The 16,080-nt window shown below is 37.2% G+C and overlaps 1 protein-coding gene across 4 annotated transcripts in view; it reads right to left on the reverse strand.

Moving 5' to 3' along the window:
- The window catches only part of SEMA6A (semaphorin 6A), a 184,038-nt gene that overhangs the window by 37,113 nt on the left and 130,845 nt on the right, over nt 1-16,080 (reverse strand). For 2 of the 4 annotated variants that reach the window (XM_043975816.1, XM_043975814.1), the window contains exons 11-18: nt 13,854-13,985; nt 11,312-11,467; nt 9,432-9,608; nt 8,868-9,008; nt 8,700-8,780; nt 5,904-5,962; nt 1,745-1,765; nt 1,560-1,610 (exon numbers count right to left, since the gene is read on the reverse strand). In XM_043975816.1, the coding sequence (XP_043831751.1) occupies nt 1,560-1,610; nt 1,745-1,765; nt 5,904-5,962; nt 8,700-8,780; nt 8,868-9,008; nt 9,432-9,608; nt 11,312-11,467; nt 13,854-13,985 (818 nt within the window). The remainder of the gene's footprint in view (nt 1-1,559; nt 1,611-1,744; nt 1,766-5,903; nt 5,963-8,699; nt 8,781-8,867; nt 9,009-9,431; nt 9,609-11,311; nt 11,468-13,853; nt 13,986-16,080) is intronic. The other 2 variants (XM_043975815.1, XM_043975817.1) reach the window with 1 other exon arrangement.

The following is a 16,080-nucleotide window of genomic DNA, read 5'->3' on the forward strand; positions in this document are numbered from 1 at the left end:
ATCTATAATTTAATCATGTGATAATAGAGGAGAGTTTGCAGGAAGAGAGGATGAGATCAGCAGATATGGATCACAGAGGGGTCAAGATCCCACACTTCAATTTCTCCCTGCAGGAGAAGTTACCTGGTGACCCCATGTTACAGTTTGTCTCAGCATGTCTGATTGCTAAATTCAAGGGAGTTTGGGACTTGAAGGCTGGCCCACATTTCTCCATTCCATCTGATAAAGATTATTCCATTATAGAAACTGATTATTCTTGTCTCCACAAACGATAGGATTTAGAAGAGTCTCCTTTGTATACACATGCCCATTTCTACTAGATGGTTTATTATAAACTGCCTTTCTTCCTATTCCTCACATCTTTGGTGGGCAATGTTATGGTTTCAATGAGCCAAAACAGAGCAGTCTGGCATACATACACCCATTTCCCTACAAATGAGAGATCAGTCTTGAAGTCCTTCATAGAGGATGGAATTTGGACACAGGAGTCTAACTGAATTCAAACCCTCTTTGTGTCTTAAATTCATACAGCAAATAGTAATTTTGTTGGTCTTCGAGTCAGGAAGACCATAGTATTTAGTGATTTTTTCCCCCTAGTTTTCATTATCAGTAGATAATAGTACACCTTTACCTATAACTATACAATTAACTATAACTATGTTTAAATCAGAGCTTTAAAAGAAAGAAATAGAAGCTCTGAATGTACTATTGAATCATTCAGTTTCCAATAAAATGTAAAGTCTAAATTTAGTGTCATACATGTTTTCTACTATCATATTGACAAGCCATGCCCCATGGATAGTTGTACTTTATAACAAAATAATTGGGGACGTAGAAATAGTAAGTGGTATTTCCTGCTTTTCAAATAAAGGGTTCACTATTATATTCAATCTCTATAAATAATGCTTTTGTCCTATATGATACTCTTATCATTACACATACATTTTATAAAACACAGTAGGGCCTTCAGTAATGAGATTTTCAAGTTATCTGCATATCAACTCTATTGTTCCCTCATTATTTCCTCACATTAAAAAACCAAATTCCTTTGTAAATAAAGGATTTGCAAATCCAATATTTGGTGAAAATTATGCTCATTTTGTGCCTGAATTCTGAGGGATGATATTGAAGAGTTGTGACCAATATTGAACTTATTTCTTGGGCATCATATTGGCCTTCCTCTGGAGCAGAATTTCTTAGTCTGGTACAATGTCTGATCAGTGTAGCATGTATTTGCTGGTTATAAATTCTACCCTTTTCCCATAAATATACCTATACACACAAGCAACTTCTCCCTCAAAAACATGTTAAAGTTGGAATTAGGCCATCCTAAGTTTTGGATATTTATGTTATGTGAATCAAAATATTTAGGAATCAATTCTGGCATCAGTTGCCTCATCAATAAATTTTGAACCACTATGAAGATGTATTGATAAGTTTAGTGAATTGGGCCCCCACGTAATAAATTATTCAGTCTCTGATGTTAAAGAATGGAAACTATAAGCTACCACAGTGATGAATGACTTGGGAAGAAGTTTTGGAAATATTCATAAACTGACCATGCACTGTGTGGTAAGACATTTCATGAGCTGGTGGAGGAGTTGAAATGTCTATGAAAGAAATAAATCAGGACAAAATAATCAATTAAAAAGAAAATCCAAGGCTTAAAAACACTCAGATTAATGAACAATACCCCCAAATAGATTTTCTCAGGTAATAAATTATGTGAGTGATATTTTCTTACCATTCAGTGCCACGAAGGAATCTGTAAGGCAAATAAGACAAAAGTTACTTAATGCGTGATATATTCACTTCCAGAATCTAGCAAATCCCCTCTGAATCTAAGCTGGTTCTTAGAAAACAGAGAGAATGATATGACCTGATTATAATCAGGCCAAAACTCAAAGTCATCCCAGCTTTTTAAGATGACCTTACCACTGAGGACCCAGAATAACCCCAATGCCACAACAGAGCATTAGAAGAGAACTTGAGTAGATTTATTATTATTATTATTATTATTATTATTATTATTATTATTATATTCTTTAGCCTGGCTTACAGGTTCCAAATGAGTTGACTTAGGGGCAGCTAGGTGGCTAGAGTGCTTGTCTTGGAATTAGGAAAACTTGAGCTCAGATCCTGCCTTGATCACTTATTTAGCTGTGTGAATCCGGACACTTAGCTGGTCTCAGCCTTGGTTTCTTAATCTATAAAATGAGGATAATAATAGCCCATCTACCTCATAGGGTTTTTGTGGGGATCAAACGAGGTCATAGATGCAGTGCTTTGGAAACTTTAGCTAGATGTTAGCTATAACATACAGGGACTGTGTTATTTTCATGTTTTATTCTCAGCACATAATAATATGTTGATGAGTTATTATTAATAATATCAATAACTAGCATTTATATAACCTATCTTTATCCTCCTTTTGAGAGCCAAACACCTAGAAAAAGTTGTCTACACTTGTTGCCTTCACTTCCTCTCCTTCCCTACCCTTACTTCTCAATCCCTTGCAATATCTATCACTTCTCACCTTGTCATTCAAATGAAGCTGCTGTCCTCAAAGTTGATAATAATTTCTTAATTGCCAAATCAAATGTCCTTTTCTCAGTCTTCATTATTCTTAGCCCCTCTTTAGCATTTGATACTGGTGATGACTCCTTTCCTTCTGGATAGCATTTTCTCTCAGTTTTCATGACATTGCTCTCTGTTAATTCTGCATGTGATACTAATCTGTGGTTGCCTACATCAATCATCCATGTCCATAACTGGTAGTACCCCAAGGTTATAGGGGTATTCTCTCTACATACTCTTTCTCTTAGTGAATTCATCAGCTCCCACAAATCCAATTATCATCTATATGCAGATGACTCCCAGATCTATACCCAGCCCTGGTCTCTCTCCTGAGCTTGAGTCCCACATTACCAACTACTTAGTAGGCATTTTTAACTTAAACGAATCTAGAAATCAAGATATCCCAAACTGAAGGATTTGAGGGGATTAGGACAGCAAGTGGCTAATTGTGGGAAGTAAGTGAACCACACTGAATCTATCTTGGGATGCAATTTTGAGCTAGGTCAGTTCCCTTTCTATTCAGTTATGGATCCAGTCCAAATTCTGTCTTTAAGAAGATTTTATTCAATTGTAGGAATTGGGAGAATACCTTATTGTATTGTTTGAACCTAGCTTTGTATGGCTGGGAAACTAGACCACTTCTAACAGCTTTGACTAAGGACCCTGGTTATGCTGACCAGAAACCCAGTCAGATCTAAAGACTGATGCCAGAAGTTTTCTCATGATTGTGTGTCTCAAGAAACCCATGTATCTTATTGGATAACTGGCCCCAGACTGATCAATCAGTTATTGTTTCCGTGTTCCTTTGATTGTTCACAGACACTTTTGGGGAGTGGGACACCTCCTTTTCGGTATTCAGGGGAATTGCACCTGTTTGTTCTCCCCCTCCCAGCTTGGAAAGTCCTTAATCTTTCATCCAATTAGAAATCAGATTACCTAATATTGTATTGGCTGCAATATACAAATACAGACTCCTCTTCCTGGCATTTAAAGCCTGTCACTATTTGGATTTAGCCTACCTTTCTAGGCTTCTCCCCATATAGTCCAGATACATCAGATGCCGTGCTATTCTATATGCATCCATCCTACATATCCGGAATGTGCTTCTTCCTCACCCCCACACCTGGAATCCCCAGTTTCCTTCAAAGCTCAGTTCCAATGCTCTCTCTTCCATGGGAACTTTCCTTATCACCCCTGCTGTGGTGCTGCAATCCAGAATTAACCTTGTATTTGCTTTGCAGTTTTTATATCTACATGTTATTTTCCCCAATAGAACATGAAGGTCAGGGCTCAGCAGTTAATAAATGCTAGTTGATTGACATGGCACTACGAGGTTGCAAAGTTCTTTCCTCACAATAAACCTGTAGGGAAGGTAGTGAGAATGTGATTATCTTCACCCACCATGAATAAACTCAGGATCTAAGAGGTTGATCATGTTCACAGAGCTAGTGATTGACTAAGGTGGAATTTGAACCTGATTCTCCGAGTGCCATACTCTCTCTGACATCCACACTGCCTCGACTGAATTAACACACACTTCAGGAGCATGTAATCAGTAACACAAAGTAAATGCTCTTTCATTTCTCTGTCTGTAACACACAACTATTTATATTATGCTCCATTACTGTCTGGGCTCCAGTGCTTCACTGATCACTTCCTTTGAAGTCAACGCCGCCGCCAAGAGGCAGAGATGTGAGGACTGTGTGTGATGAATGGAAACAGAGCTAATACTTGATTATGAGAGTTCAGGACTGACTTTGGATTTTTCCCGAACATACCACCCAGCTTCCAACAACCACCTCCATACTCTGATTTCCGTTCTGTTCCCTGATACTTGACCCCCGCTGCTGCTTCTCACATTGCAAGGTTAAGAAAACAGAAAAAAAAAATGTGCCTCAAGCCAAATGCATTTAAAGTTTACCTACAGAACCATCTCGTAAAAATGGGACTGAAGGGCAACAGGAAGAAGCAAAGCTTATTAAGTGCCTGTTTATCTTATGCCCCAAGCACATTCTAATATGCATCAGTGTAGGCACACATATACACAAATATTTCACATTCATATATGCATATAAGCCACACTGATGGGATTGCCTTCATTCATTTCTTGATGCCTGAAATTCTTTATCTGCAGGCATAGGAGATGTGACTTTGTTCCTAATATTGGCTATAGCATCACAGTTCTGATGTGAACCCATGTAAGCTAGGAAATTTTAGGAAAAGGTTTGTTATAAATGATCCTAGTAAATTTGGTCATCAGACTGATTCCTAGAAGAGGTAAGCTCATATTGAAATGGTAGTCTTAACTCTGAATTTCAGGACTCTGAGCACATTTCACAAGTGACATGTAGACATTTCATTATGACATCACAAATATAAAACAAAGTCACATGGCTAAGTACTTACAGGCTAATGTGGAAATTTCTTAATTAAGGGTAATTAAAATTTTTTCTTTATTAATTAAGGTATTTTAGCTTCTCATTTAATTAGTAAATATAAATGAAAATAATTTTAGTAGTGTCATATTCATTATTCTATATTATTGGGATCAAAAGAGATGGCAGCAGGCCTGAATGGGTCACTTTCTCCTTTAGGACATGGATTTTTGTTTTATGAAATTGTGATTACAAAATTACTTTAAAAATTCTTTGAAATGAAGTCTACATTTGTGTTCCTTCAGAGGTCAACAATGTAATATTTTACATTTTATATTTTACATTTTCAGCTACTTATACTTAGTTGGTTCTTTCTGAATTTGTTTTTCTTTATCCCCTAGAACCTCTTCCTCGAATGCCAAAGGACATGGTCCCACCTTGTAAAATTGATTCCTTTTAATAATTTTTTTTAGCAAATGTAGTCAAATAGAGCAGAACTAACTCATAGCACAAGAACATTCCAACTTCTCATTTCTGAGCTTTCTAACTCAAAAATGATTAAAGTAGCTTAGTTAAAAATTTCTAGAACAAACAATGGTCACCCTTTTGACTGTACTTGGCTAAGACTTTTGACTGTGATAGCACATCATAAAAAGAACAAAATTTTAGTTTTATACTGGAAATACTGACACAAAATCATGTCCAATAATAATTAATTCATTTTAAAGCTAAATTTGTCCCCAAACATAACTGCTATGAAACATGTAATAGAATGAGTAGCATTCCCCATTCTCCAACATACACATCCATTTTTAATTTGTTATTTTAATGATTTCTGTTGCTAATGTGCTTTTTGGTGCTATCAACATTAGCACCATGCAGGGAATAATATTTTGGGCATCTGTAAAGAGTCTTTGACCCAAGATAAACACTGGTGAAAACTTAACTTACTTTGGCAGTCACCCAGGCCATCTGTATTGCCGTGTTCTATGTCCTGTTCAAATGCCAGTCTTTTTTTTTTAAGGCAGAAAGAAAGGAAGGAAAAGGGAAAGAAACACAATAGTATGAGTAATAACTCAAAAAACATCCTTAAGTTTCATTACTGAAATAATGCAAATTTAGTAAATTGGGAAGGGGAAGTATAAAGACTGACTAGTCACTTTAACTGTTCTGTGTAAAGTCTATAAAAATGTGAAAATTAGGAGAATAAGTTCTATGCAAATATTTGAAGATAATTTATATCGTTCAGGGATGATTATTTCACTTGTATATTTATATTATATATTATATATTATATATATTTTATATATGTGTTTTATATATATATATAAAACTTATGTAGAGAATCACAGAAATCTATAGAGGAAAAACATCTTAATATACATCAGTATTCCACATCTGGTTTCAGCTCAAGAGGGTGGTCAAAGAAAATGGAAAGAACCCCAATGACCTCCATTTCTCTGAGGTCACTAAGAACCAGCTAGTAAGATATAGTAAGTAATGAGATTGATTTTAATAGTAGTTTTGTATTAATTTTTTTGGGTGGGGCAATGAGGATTAAGTGACTTGCCCAGGGTCACACAGCTAGTGAGTGTCAAGTGTCTGAGGCCAGATTTGAACTCAGGTCCTCCTGAATGCAGGGCCAGTGTTTTATCCACTGTGCCATCTAGCTGCCCCCAGTTTTGTATTAATTTTTTAAAATTAGTTTGTTAATTTCATTATTTGTCCACATGATTTTTGACCTTTAATGGAATCCTCTTGGAAGGCCTCACATACTGCTGCTATTGTTCAATATGTTTCTGAGACTATAACTTTCCTTTTGAAACTGCCTTCAAAGAAAATGCATGAGCCCTACAACAAAACCAGTTCCATTGTTCTAGAACTGCTCTATGTTATTGTTTAAAAACAAAACAAGATAAAAAACTCTAAATAGAATCATTCAGTTTCATCACCATCTTATTCATCAAAGTTGAGTATTTCCAAAAATCAAAAACTTACTACCATTCAAAAGCATGTGCTGCAGGCACCAAAAATATTTCCAGCAATAGCAGCATTACTGGAATAATTGTTTCACTTCTCAAGAAGACTGCTTTGAGGGGGGATAACACTCTTTTGGATGTAGAAGTTCTGATTTCTGTTTTTTCAAAAATCAGACATTACCTTGTAGTACTATCATAAGGAGAGAACAATCACTTGTTAGGCTGCCTAACTTTTCTTAGACAATACCTTTCAATTGTTTCCCCTTTTATTTGTGAATTTATGTAAATGGAAATGAATTTCTAGAATAACATATCAGTTTTGCTTCTTATTAGCAGTTGTGTGAAGAGCCAGTTACCAGGTTGACTTTAAGGTCTGGCAAGAGCCCGGTATAGAGGAGTTGTTGTTTGTCCTTGGTTCTTGAAGAGGACTGTGACATTGGGGTAATGTCATGACTTGCGCTGAATTGGATTTAAGTGAGGGAGTCTGGGCAAGATCACCAACCTCACTCTCTCCTCCAGAGCCATCTGGCTCCAGTGGCAAGATATATTTCAGGATGACTGGAGATGGCCCCAGATGTTTAATGTAATTGGGGTTAAGTGACTTACTCAGGATCACACAGCTAGTGTCTTCCTTACAGAACAATATTGTTTCTTTGAAGTAAATATGCAGCCTGCCTGCTGTCTGTCTGTCTCTATCTGCCACCTAGCTATAAAATATCAAGTACCTACTTGTTTAGAGGAATGGTGATCAAGGATGGGAATTATAGAGATTCTAAAGTAGGAAAATGGCCTGAAGGGGAAGTGTGGAATCAGAGCTAAATGACTGTATTTCAACTCCTTTCCTTTTGGTTTTAGGGAGGTAGGGATAGGTATAAGAAAGGTTCATTGATGCCATGGAGCCTACCTGAGAAAATACTATGCCTCATGAATCCATTATTGCCATGAGTTCACAACAGTTGTTTCATTAGGTTTTTTTTCTTTTTTTTTTCCTTTGAGGCAATTGGGGTGACTTGCCCAGGGTCACACAGCTAGTATCAAGTATCTGAGACTGGATTTGAACTCAGGTCCTCCTGACTCCAGGGCCAGTGCTCTATCCACTGCATCACTTAGCTGCCCCAGGTTGTTGTTTTTTTTTTCTTTTAAAGCAGTGTTAATAAAGCATCTAATGCAAAAGTAACGACTCAAACAAAACTTAAAAGGAGGGGAAGGGTTTCCTAATCTAGCTATCTTGCTAGAGACTTGCCAAGAATTGATTGATTACATGTGGTGTAACAAGGTTAATTGTATTCCAGTGTAGAAGAAAAGGTTTATTGCTGTGAATACCATTCTCACTGTACAAATACACTGTTTTACAAATATGGTACAATCTCTCCTTAGTAATGTAATGGGAAATGAGAAGAGAACTGCTCTTCTTTTGTCTGAACAAACTGCTTCAGGAACACAACAGGGCAACCTACTGCTTTGTAACTCAGCCGCTGTTATATCATGGTCTAGACATGTTCCTAATGTTCCTTCTCTCTGGAGAGTGTTTGGAGGCCCCCTGTGTTTCCTTCCTCTATATTTTTAACTAACCTCAAGACAATTCACTGCTTGCCAATTTGCATCACATGATATTGTGGAGTCCTATCTAATCCCAAGGGAAAAAAACAAAATTGGATTGATGATGTTTGCATTCACAGGTGTAAGTGAATGAACGTCTAGTTTGCATAAAGGCTAATTAATGCTGGTAATTTCAATGCTTTCTTCTTCTCGGTATTCTGTTGCTTACTTGGTATGGGGTGACAGATGTGTGCATGAACCTCCTTCCTTCACCCACCCACAGTATGGATCTCTGGAGGCAATACAGGTCCTGTAGGAAGAAGAGGACCATGAGTCATCAGGAATCCATTCTAAGCACACTATAGTTTCCAATAATGCATGATATATAAATACATACTTTTTGCACTTTCCATGGCGCTCACACCGGCCAAGTGGAACCTTAATCACACAAGTAGAGAAGGCAACATATAGAGAACTACTTGCTTTGTCCAGCTGCATGCCCATAATCCTCTTGTCTTCTATCCCATCATAACTGCACCTGATTTGACAAGGCAGTATAGTGTTATAAATGTAACCTTCAGGGTAAAAAGCCCCCCCCCCCCCCGCAAGGTAATTTCCCTAGCCTGAACAAGTTGAGGGGGAGAATTTTCCAGAACAAAGTGACTTAGTAAGCTGAATTAGCCAAGGGGGAGGTTGGTGTCATTTTTTTTTTCTTTAGCAGAAGAAAAACAATGCTCTTTCTGTATGAAAGAATTGCACAAAATCTTCAAAACAATGAACAGTACTGAAATTTATGATATAAAACTGAAGGGATAAAAGTAATGATATCAATATAACTTCAAGAAATGTAAAACCTACATCTCCTATGATTTCCCTCCCCACAAAATGGTTCTAACTGCATGACACAGAAACATCACACGTGATTCCACAAATAACTACTTGGAAAGAACACTGTACACACTTTTCAGGGTTGTAAATGTTCATCTCCTCCAGAAAAAGGCTATCATTTAGGAAACCATTGTTTCCTGTCCTAGCCAAGAACTTCAAGATGATTCCTTTCTCTGATCCCAGGAAAACCACAGTGTGGTTCTGATGTGGTCCAGCAGCAGCATCTACAGCAATTTTGGTCAGGCGGTATCTGTAATGACAGCATTGCATTAGAAAAAAAATCTTAGTGTTACTCTATCATTGAAATGTTCCTTTTCCCACTTCAAAAACTTATTTCACTGCTTTCTAGTAATTACTTAAAGGGATATATAGGCATATAAATCATATTTTTGAGCTGGGTTGGCCCTTGTTTTCACATGCAGGGGATTAGTGTGGCTCCAAATTTGGGTAGGCTTGTACAAGTGGGTTCAGGCAAGATTGCATGGTAAAGAGTCGCCAATAATTGTCTGTAACTGCTTAGCAACATGACTCCAGTAAATGGCAATAAGGAGAAGGAATTGATACATCATTTAACTTTCATATTATTCTCACAGAAGAAAGCAGTGAGGATGGGTTTTCCACAGTCTTCCATTAAAGAGTGATGCTTTTGTCAACACACTGTCAAGATGAAAGGTTAAGTGTATACACAGACTCTGGAGGGGGTTCTGAAATGGGTGGGAGGGAGTAGGGGTTTTGCTTTCCATACATGAAAAGGGGCTTACACGTAGAAAAAGAAAACATATGGATGTTGAAGCTAAAGGTTGAATTAGCTCAGGTGGGTGAATAGGAAGGCACACAGATGCCAAGGACAAACAGTGTTGGACATCCTTTCTCTAGTCAGATATTTTTGGTTAGGAAACAACAACTGAGATGCATCAGCTTTGTACTGAAAGTTAGTGACATAGGACAGGCAAAAAGAGTTGGCAAAATGGGTCTTTGGGTAGGCTACACGTGATCATTGCCACCTTCTAGGTATGTGGTTGAAGAGCCAGTTTTTTTTTAAGTATTTCAATTAATTAATTAGTTAATCCAGTAACTAGCTACCTAACTGTTTTGTTTATTTTGCAGCCTTGAAACCTTCCTCTTATCTGTGAATACTTAAGGTCAATCCTTGATAGAGATAAACTTTCTTTTTTTGTCTGGAGGACCACCACTTTCAGGTGGTACTTCAGAAACCTCTTACATTGTTTGGATATTACATCAAAATAAATATGGGGGTATTATTTAATTATCATTGCATAACCATTTCCCTTGCTGTCATCTCATTTCTGGATAAGAATTAGGGGCATAATTCTTTCCTACAACACACGTATGCAAACATATATGCATATGTATATGCATATGTGCACATGCATATATATGCAGAATATATTCTGATTGGCAGTTCCATATGCTGGAAACTTGCTCTAGGCAACTCTAAGACTAGAAGAAGTCAAGGAGGTATCCATCCACATAATTACAGGTAGTCTCTTTATCAAGTAGTTCCCTATCCCAAGGAAATCATAGGTCTAGTCTCTACCCCTACCTCTCTTTTCATTTTTACAGATTTGATTTAGTGGTGAACTGAAGGAAAACTCTTTGCATTTCCTCTAAGAGCTGCCTTACATTGAGTAAGCTTAAAAATGTTGGAATTCTTCTTAGCTGAAAAGTTGATAGATAGATAGATAGATAGACAGATAGATAGACAGACAGACAGACAGACAGACAGACAGACAGACAGACAGACAGATAGATAGATAGATAGATAGATAGATAGATAGATAGATAGATAGATAGATAGATAGATAGAGCTATGACTAATACAAGAGAAGAAGTTTGTGGAATTTCAAAGCAGGTTTCAGGAATATATTCTTTTGCCACACTAATGAGAGAGAAAGAAGGCTCATTGAAAACCATGGTCTGCATGATGCTTACCTGACCATCGTCCTCAAAAACCATGGCCTATTGACAATTGAAGGTACTGCTTCATCCATAAGAGGATGGGTCTTAATGAAATTGAGTGTATCATCAGGAAACTCATTGGAACTTCCATATTTTTCTAATGATGCTGAACCAGCACAGCAACCTGGTCTAAAAGAAAGCAGAAGGGAAGGAAGAATAGAGGTTATTTAGTATCTTATGGCAAATTCTCTGCACGCACTGCTTCTCTAAGCACCTAGCATTAGACAACAATGTACTGCAGGCTGGGGAAAGGAAGCTGACCGATGCATAATGCCACCAAAAAAAAAAGTATGCTTAGATTTCCTCTGGGCCTGTTTATTCTTTAGCAGGAGTCTAGGACTCAGTTCTTCCTAGGTTGGGAATAATTGGCTTACTACCAGAGGTACAAATAAATCTCAGTAAGCAGATGATGGTGCTTTTAACAAATGAATAAATTCATGGTCCACAAATCTGTATATTCCTTAGGACAGATACTGCTCATTCCCAGAGGCTTAACTATATGTTTGCTTATCATCATCAGTTCAAACTTTTACTGTTGGAGGTGGGGGAAAAGTGAGTAGAGTCTTTCAAAATTGAGAAACAAAACCATTTAAAATCTAGCCAAGGGTTCATATCAGTCAGCCTCAATGGAATCATCCCCAATATCAAGAAATCAGATTAAATTTGGTTCCCTTTTTTTTCTTTTTTTTTTGGTAGATAAAGTATCAAAAGCTAATAACACAGTAATACTGTGGGCATGAAGGAATTACAAAAGCTCTGTAATTAAGAAATAATTTGGTTTTGGAGCAAGAAGAATAAAAATCTGCTTGGCTTTCAAATAAATTTTGTTGTGTTAGAAATCATGGGACATCCTGTCCATAACAGGAAACAAGCACTTTCTGGTAAGCGCTCCTGGGGTGTGGTATTACAGTTAATAAGTTCAGCCTGGACCACTGAGTTTCACTTTTTTCCATGGCCACATGGTGCACTCCTAACCCGGATAGTCTTGCAAATACATACTGATGATTACAGGGGGAATTGAGCAAGAATATGTGGAAGGATCAGTGTGAATGCACCACTTTGACACATTCAAACTTTGAAAGTTATCTTTAAAGACGAGAATGCTGTAGGATTATTATTCTCTGTTACAGCATCTCCCTGAATTGAAAACTTAAGTTCAAATTCTGCCTTAGATATTTGCTATGTGACCCTAACTTCTCTGAACCTCAGCTTTCTCATGCGTTGAATGATAAAATTGGAATCAATGACCCCTAGGGTTTCTGCTAGCTCTGTATCTATGATTCCATGATCCTATAGATTTGCGTTCAGCCCAAAGAGATAAGTCCATTTCTAAGTTTGGGAATTATGGTATAGATTAGCCAGCCCCAGAGATTTCCAAAGCCATCCCTGAATTGGAGATACTTCAGGAAGCTTATTCTTGAATTGGTATAGGAATTTAATTGTACTAAGGCAGAGACCTTGGGGTCTGAGATCTCCCCACTCAAAATAGACCAGAGATATCCCAAGATCAATTGTACTAACCTGGGCTTTGAAGGGGAAGGGGCAACATTTCTATTTGGAACTTCATTAAATATTGAAAAGAAAAAATTGCTTTAAGAATGTAATATTGCAGGGGGCAGCTAGGTGGTGCAGTGGATAAAGCACCAGCCCTGAATTCAGGAGGACCTGAGTTCAAATCCGGCCTCAGACACTTGATACTTACTAGCTGTGTGACCCTCATTGCCCCGCAAATAAATAAATAAATAAACAAATAAATAAATAAATAAATAAATAAATAAATAAATTCTAATTTTAAAAAAAGAATGTAATATTGCATCATGACTCAGTGGAAAGTTATCATTTGCAAATGGGAGCATCTGGAGTATCTCATCATCTCTAGGGTATCCCTTTTCCATTAGGGCTCTGCACCAGAGACATCAGTGACATCGCCATAGTATTGGGGGGAAAGTGCTTGATTTGTAGTCAGAGTACCTCAAAGTTCAATCCATGGCTCTGCTACTTACTACCTGTGTGACCTTGGACGGGTCACTTTGACTTTTTAGATCAAGGCTACCTCATCTGTAAAATAAGGGAGAAGTTGAATTAGATATCATCTAACATCTCTTCCAACTTCAAATCTATGTTCCTTTGATCACCAAATGGAGAGCTGGTGGATCTAGGGTGACAAGATGGGTCCCTTAACCTCTTTGTTTAGTTTTCTTATCTGTACAAGGAGAAGAGTTGGAGTAAATGACCTATGAGGTCTCTTCCAACATGGGCTAAGTCCAGCTTTAGGAATTTAAGTAAAATGCTAGCAAGTGACTATTATTTAAGGTTAAAGCAACAGATGATAACAACCTGACATCTACACACAACGAGTGTTTTCTACAGGAATCCATTTCTAGATTTCATTATAATCTGTATTTTTCATTTCTAACACAAAATGGATTAGTACATTGCTAGGGGAGTATCTGTTTTATAACTGCAAAAGATCAGCATTTCTATCTCCACAAAATTGTAATAGATAGGGATGTACCTGGGTTTGGGAACCCGCTCATCAGGAACTGGTGTCCATGTGGAATCTGGAGATTTCTGTTCTTTGAACCTCCCAGTGAAAACATTGGCTATGTCAACCATGTCATAGGCACAGACTGCAGACCCAGGGATACTGCAACATAGCATTTCACAGAAAGTGTTACCTGGACAGTAGTGATGCATAAAATTTTGACTTGAAAAAAAAAAAAAAACCTCTTAGAAATCTTGCTGTCACTGGTTGTCCACTCTTAAACTTTCTAATTTGGGGGTGTGAGAAAATGGCAAGCCACCCAATTAACTCTCCCCATATTAAATTTGGCCCCTACAGGGGTTTTGACTGTAAAAAGTTCCCCAATGCAAGGGTTTCTAACATACAGAGGGGGGATTTTTTTCCTACTAAGATTTCTATCTATGTCATGAGTTAATTACAATCAAGTCAAAGATGGAAATATCTCTTCTTTCCTCCTATCCCCTCACTGTCCTTTGGGACTTTTATCCTTTTTCATCCCCTTTGAACCTCATACTATTCAAGCATAATGGAAGCAATCTACCAGTTGTTTATTTAAAAGTTTTTTCTATTCCCAGATATTAATTGCCAATCAATAACCCACAGAATTTAACCTCTAGAAAGTGTTCTTCATGTCTAATACCCATGAAGTACTCATCAGTGACTGGGACTGACCAAGACTTTCCTGTTAATTTGGGTATACTTTTGGAATATCTTTGGGTATACTTTTGCCTATCTCTGAGAACTAACTCACTCCATTCTGGTGCTCAAGGATGCCAAATGTAAAAACATTTTAAATCAGACACTGTAAATTTAAATTTTGACTTTCTGTTTATCTGCATAAGACTAAATAACAACCTTATAAGCCACTACAAAGCACTATGCAAATGAAAAGTACTATATAAATGCTAAGTAATAATGATGATAATAATCTCCACTTATAATTACATCTTTGCAAGATACTTTTGGAAGTTCTTAGAGATTTTTCTTCTTCAGTGGTGGGAAGGCATGCATTATTCACTCGTCTCTGTTTATTGTTTGCGCATAAACTCATGTTTGTCTGAAGGTGGCTAGTCCATTTTGATCAAGTAAATAGCAGGCACCAGCTGGCTGAAGGTTTTAATCAGGCTTTTTAGGTAGTGGACTATTACACTTCCACATCAACTGAAAACATGGGGCACTAGCCCTTTTAAGTGTGGGAACTTTATCAAAAAGCTGAGAAAACCAATTTTGGTACATGGCATATGCTGAAATGATATGGAAAAGATTTCACAAGTGATTATGAGGATTTTATGCCCTCTTAATTTCATAATACAATTATTAACATGCTAATAATATAAAGAATATGATAAGTGTTTTAAAATAGGTTTTGTACAAGAGGAGAAAAAGTAGATAATTGAAGACCCTGAATTAAAAAAAAGTGATCAATATGTGTTTTCCTCAAATTCCTTTAAACATTCTAGAATTGGAATCATTTATAAAAATCCTCTCCCCACCACAGTCCTTACATCAGAGGCAACGTGCAAGAGTAAGTAAAGGGCAGCTAGGTGGCGCAGTGGATAGAGCACTGGCCCTGGATTCAGGAGTACCTGAGTTCAAATCCGGCCTCAGACACTTGACACTTACTAGCTGTGTGACCCTGGGCAAGTCATTTAACCCCCATTGACCCCCCCCAAAAAAAAGAGTAAGTAGAAAATTGGTTTCAGCCAGTAAGATCAGAGTTTGAGTGCTGCCTTTGACACATGCTGGCTATGTGACCTTGGGCAGATGATTTAATTTAATTTCTTAGTGATCCAGACAATTGCAGAGAACATGGCAACCTGAACTGCAAGTGGAAGTTTCCTTACTCAGGAGTTCCCTATAGTAGTGAAATCAGAGATTCAGTCTCTAACCTTATCCTTCCAAATCTCTTAGTGATAAAAGTGCTGGATGGCTTATCTTTATTTTGTGAATTAAAATTAATTTTGCTTTGAGAATATCATATCTCTTAAAATAACTAGAAACCCCTTAGGTAGTTGCCAAACCATAACAAAAAATCACATTTGGATCTGGAAAGGGCACTGAGTATATTTAAGCTGGGAAGTCATATGTGCAGTTTTTTTTTAATTGGACTGAACAAATGTCGATTTTTAGGATAAAGAAAGGGGAACATGGGGAAATGGGCATGCGGTTTGTGTGTATATACATACATACATATATAAATACCCAAATTAACGACAGA

The sequence above is a fragment of the Dromiciops gliroides genome, chromosome 1, assembly GCF_019393635.1.
Source record: "Dromiciops gliroides isolate mDroGli1 chromosome 1, mDroGli1.pri, whole genome shotgun sequence".
Taxonomy (NCBI): Eukaryota; Metazoa; Chordata; class Mammalia; order Microbiotheria; family Microbiotheriidae; genus Dromiciops; species Dromiciops gliroides.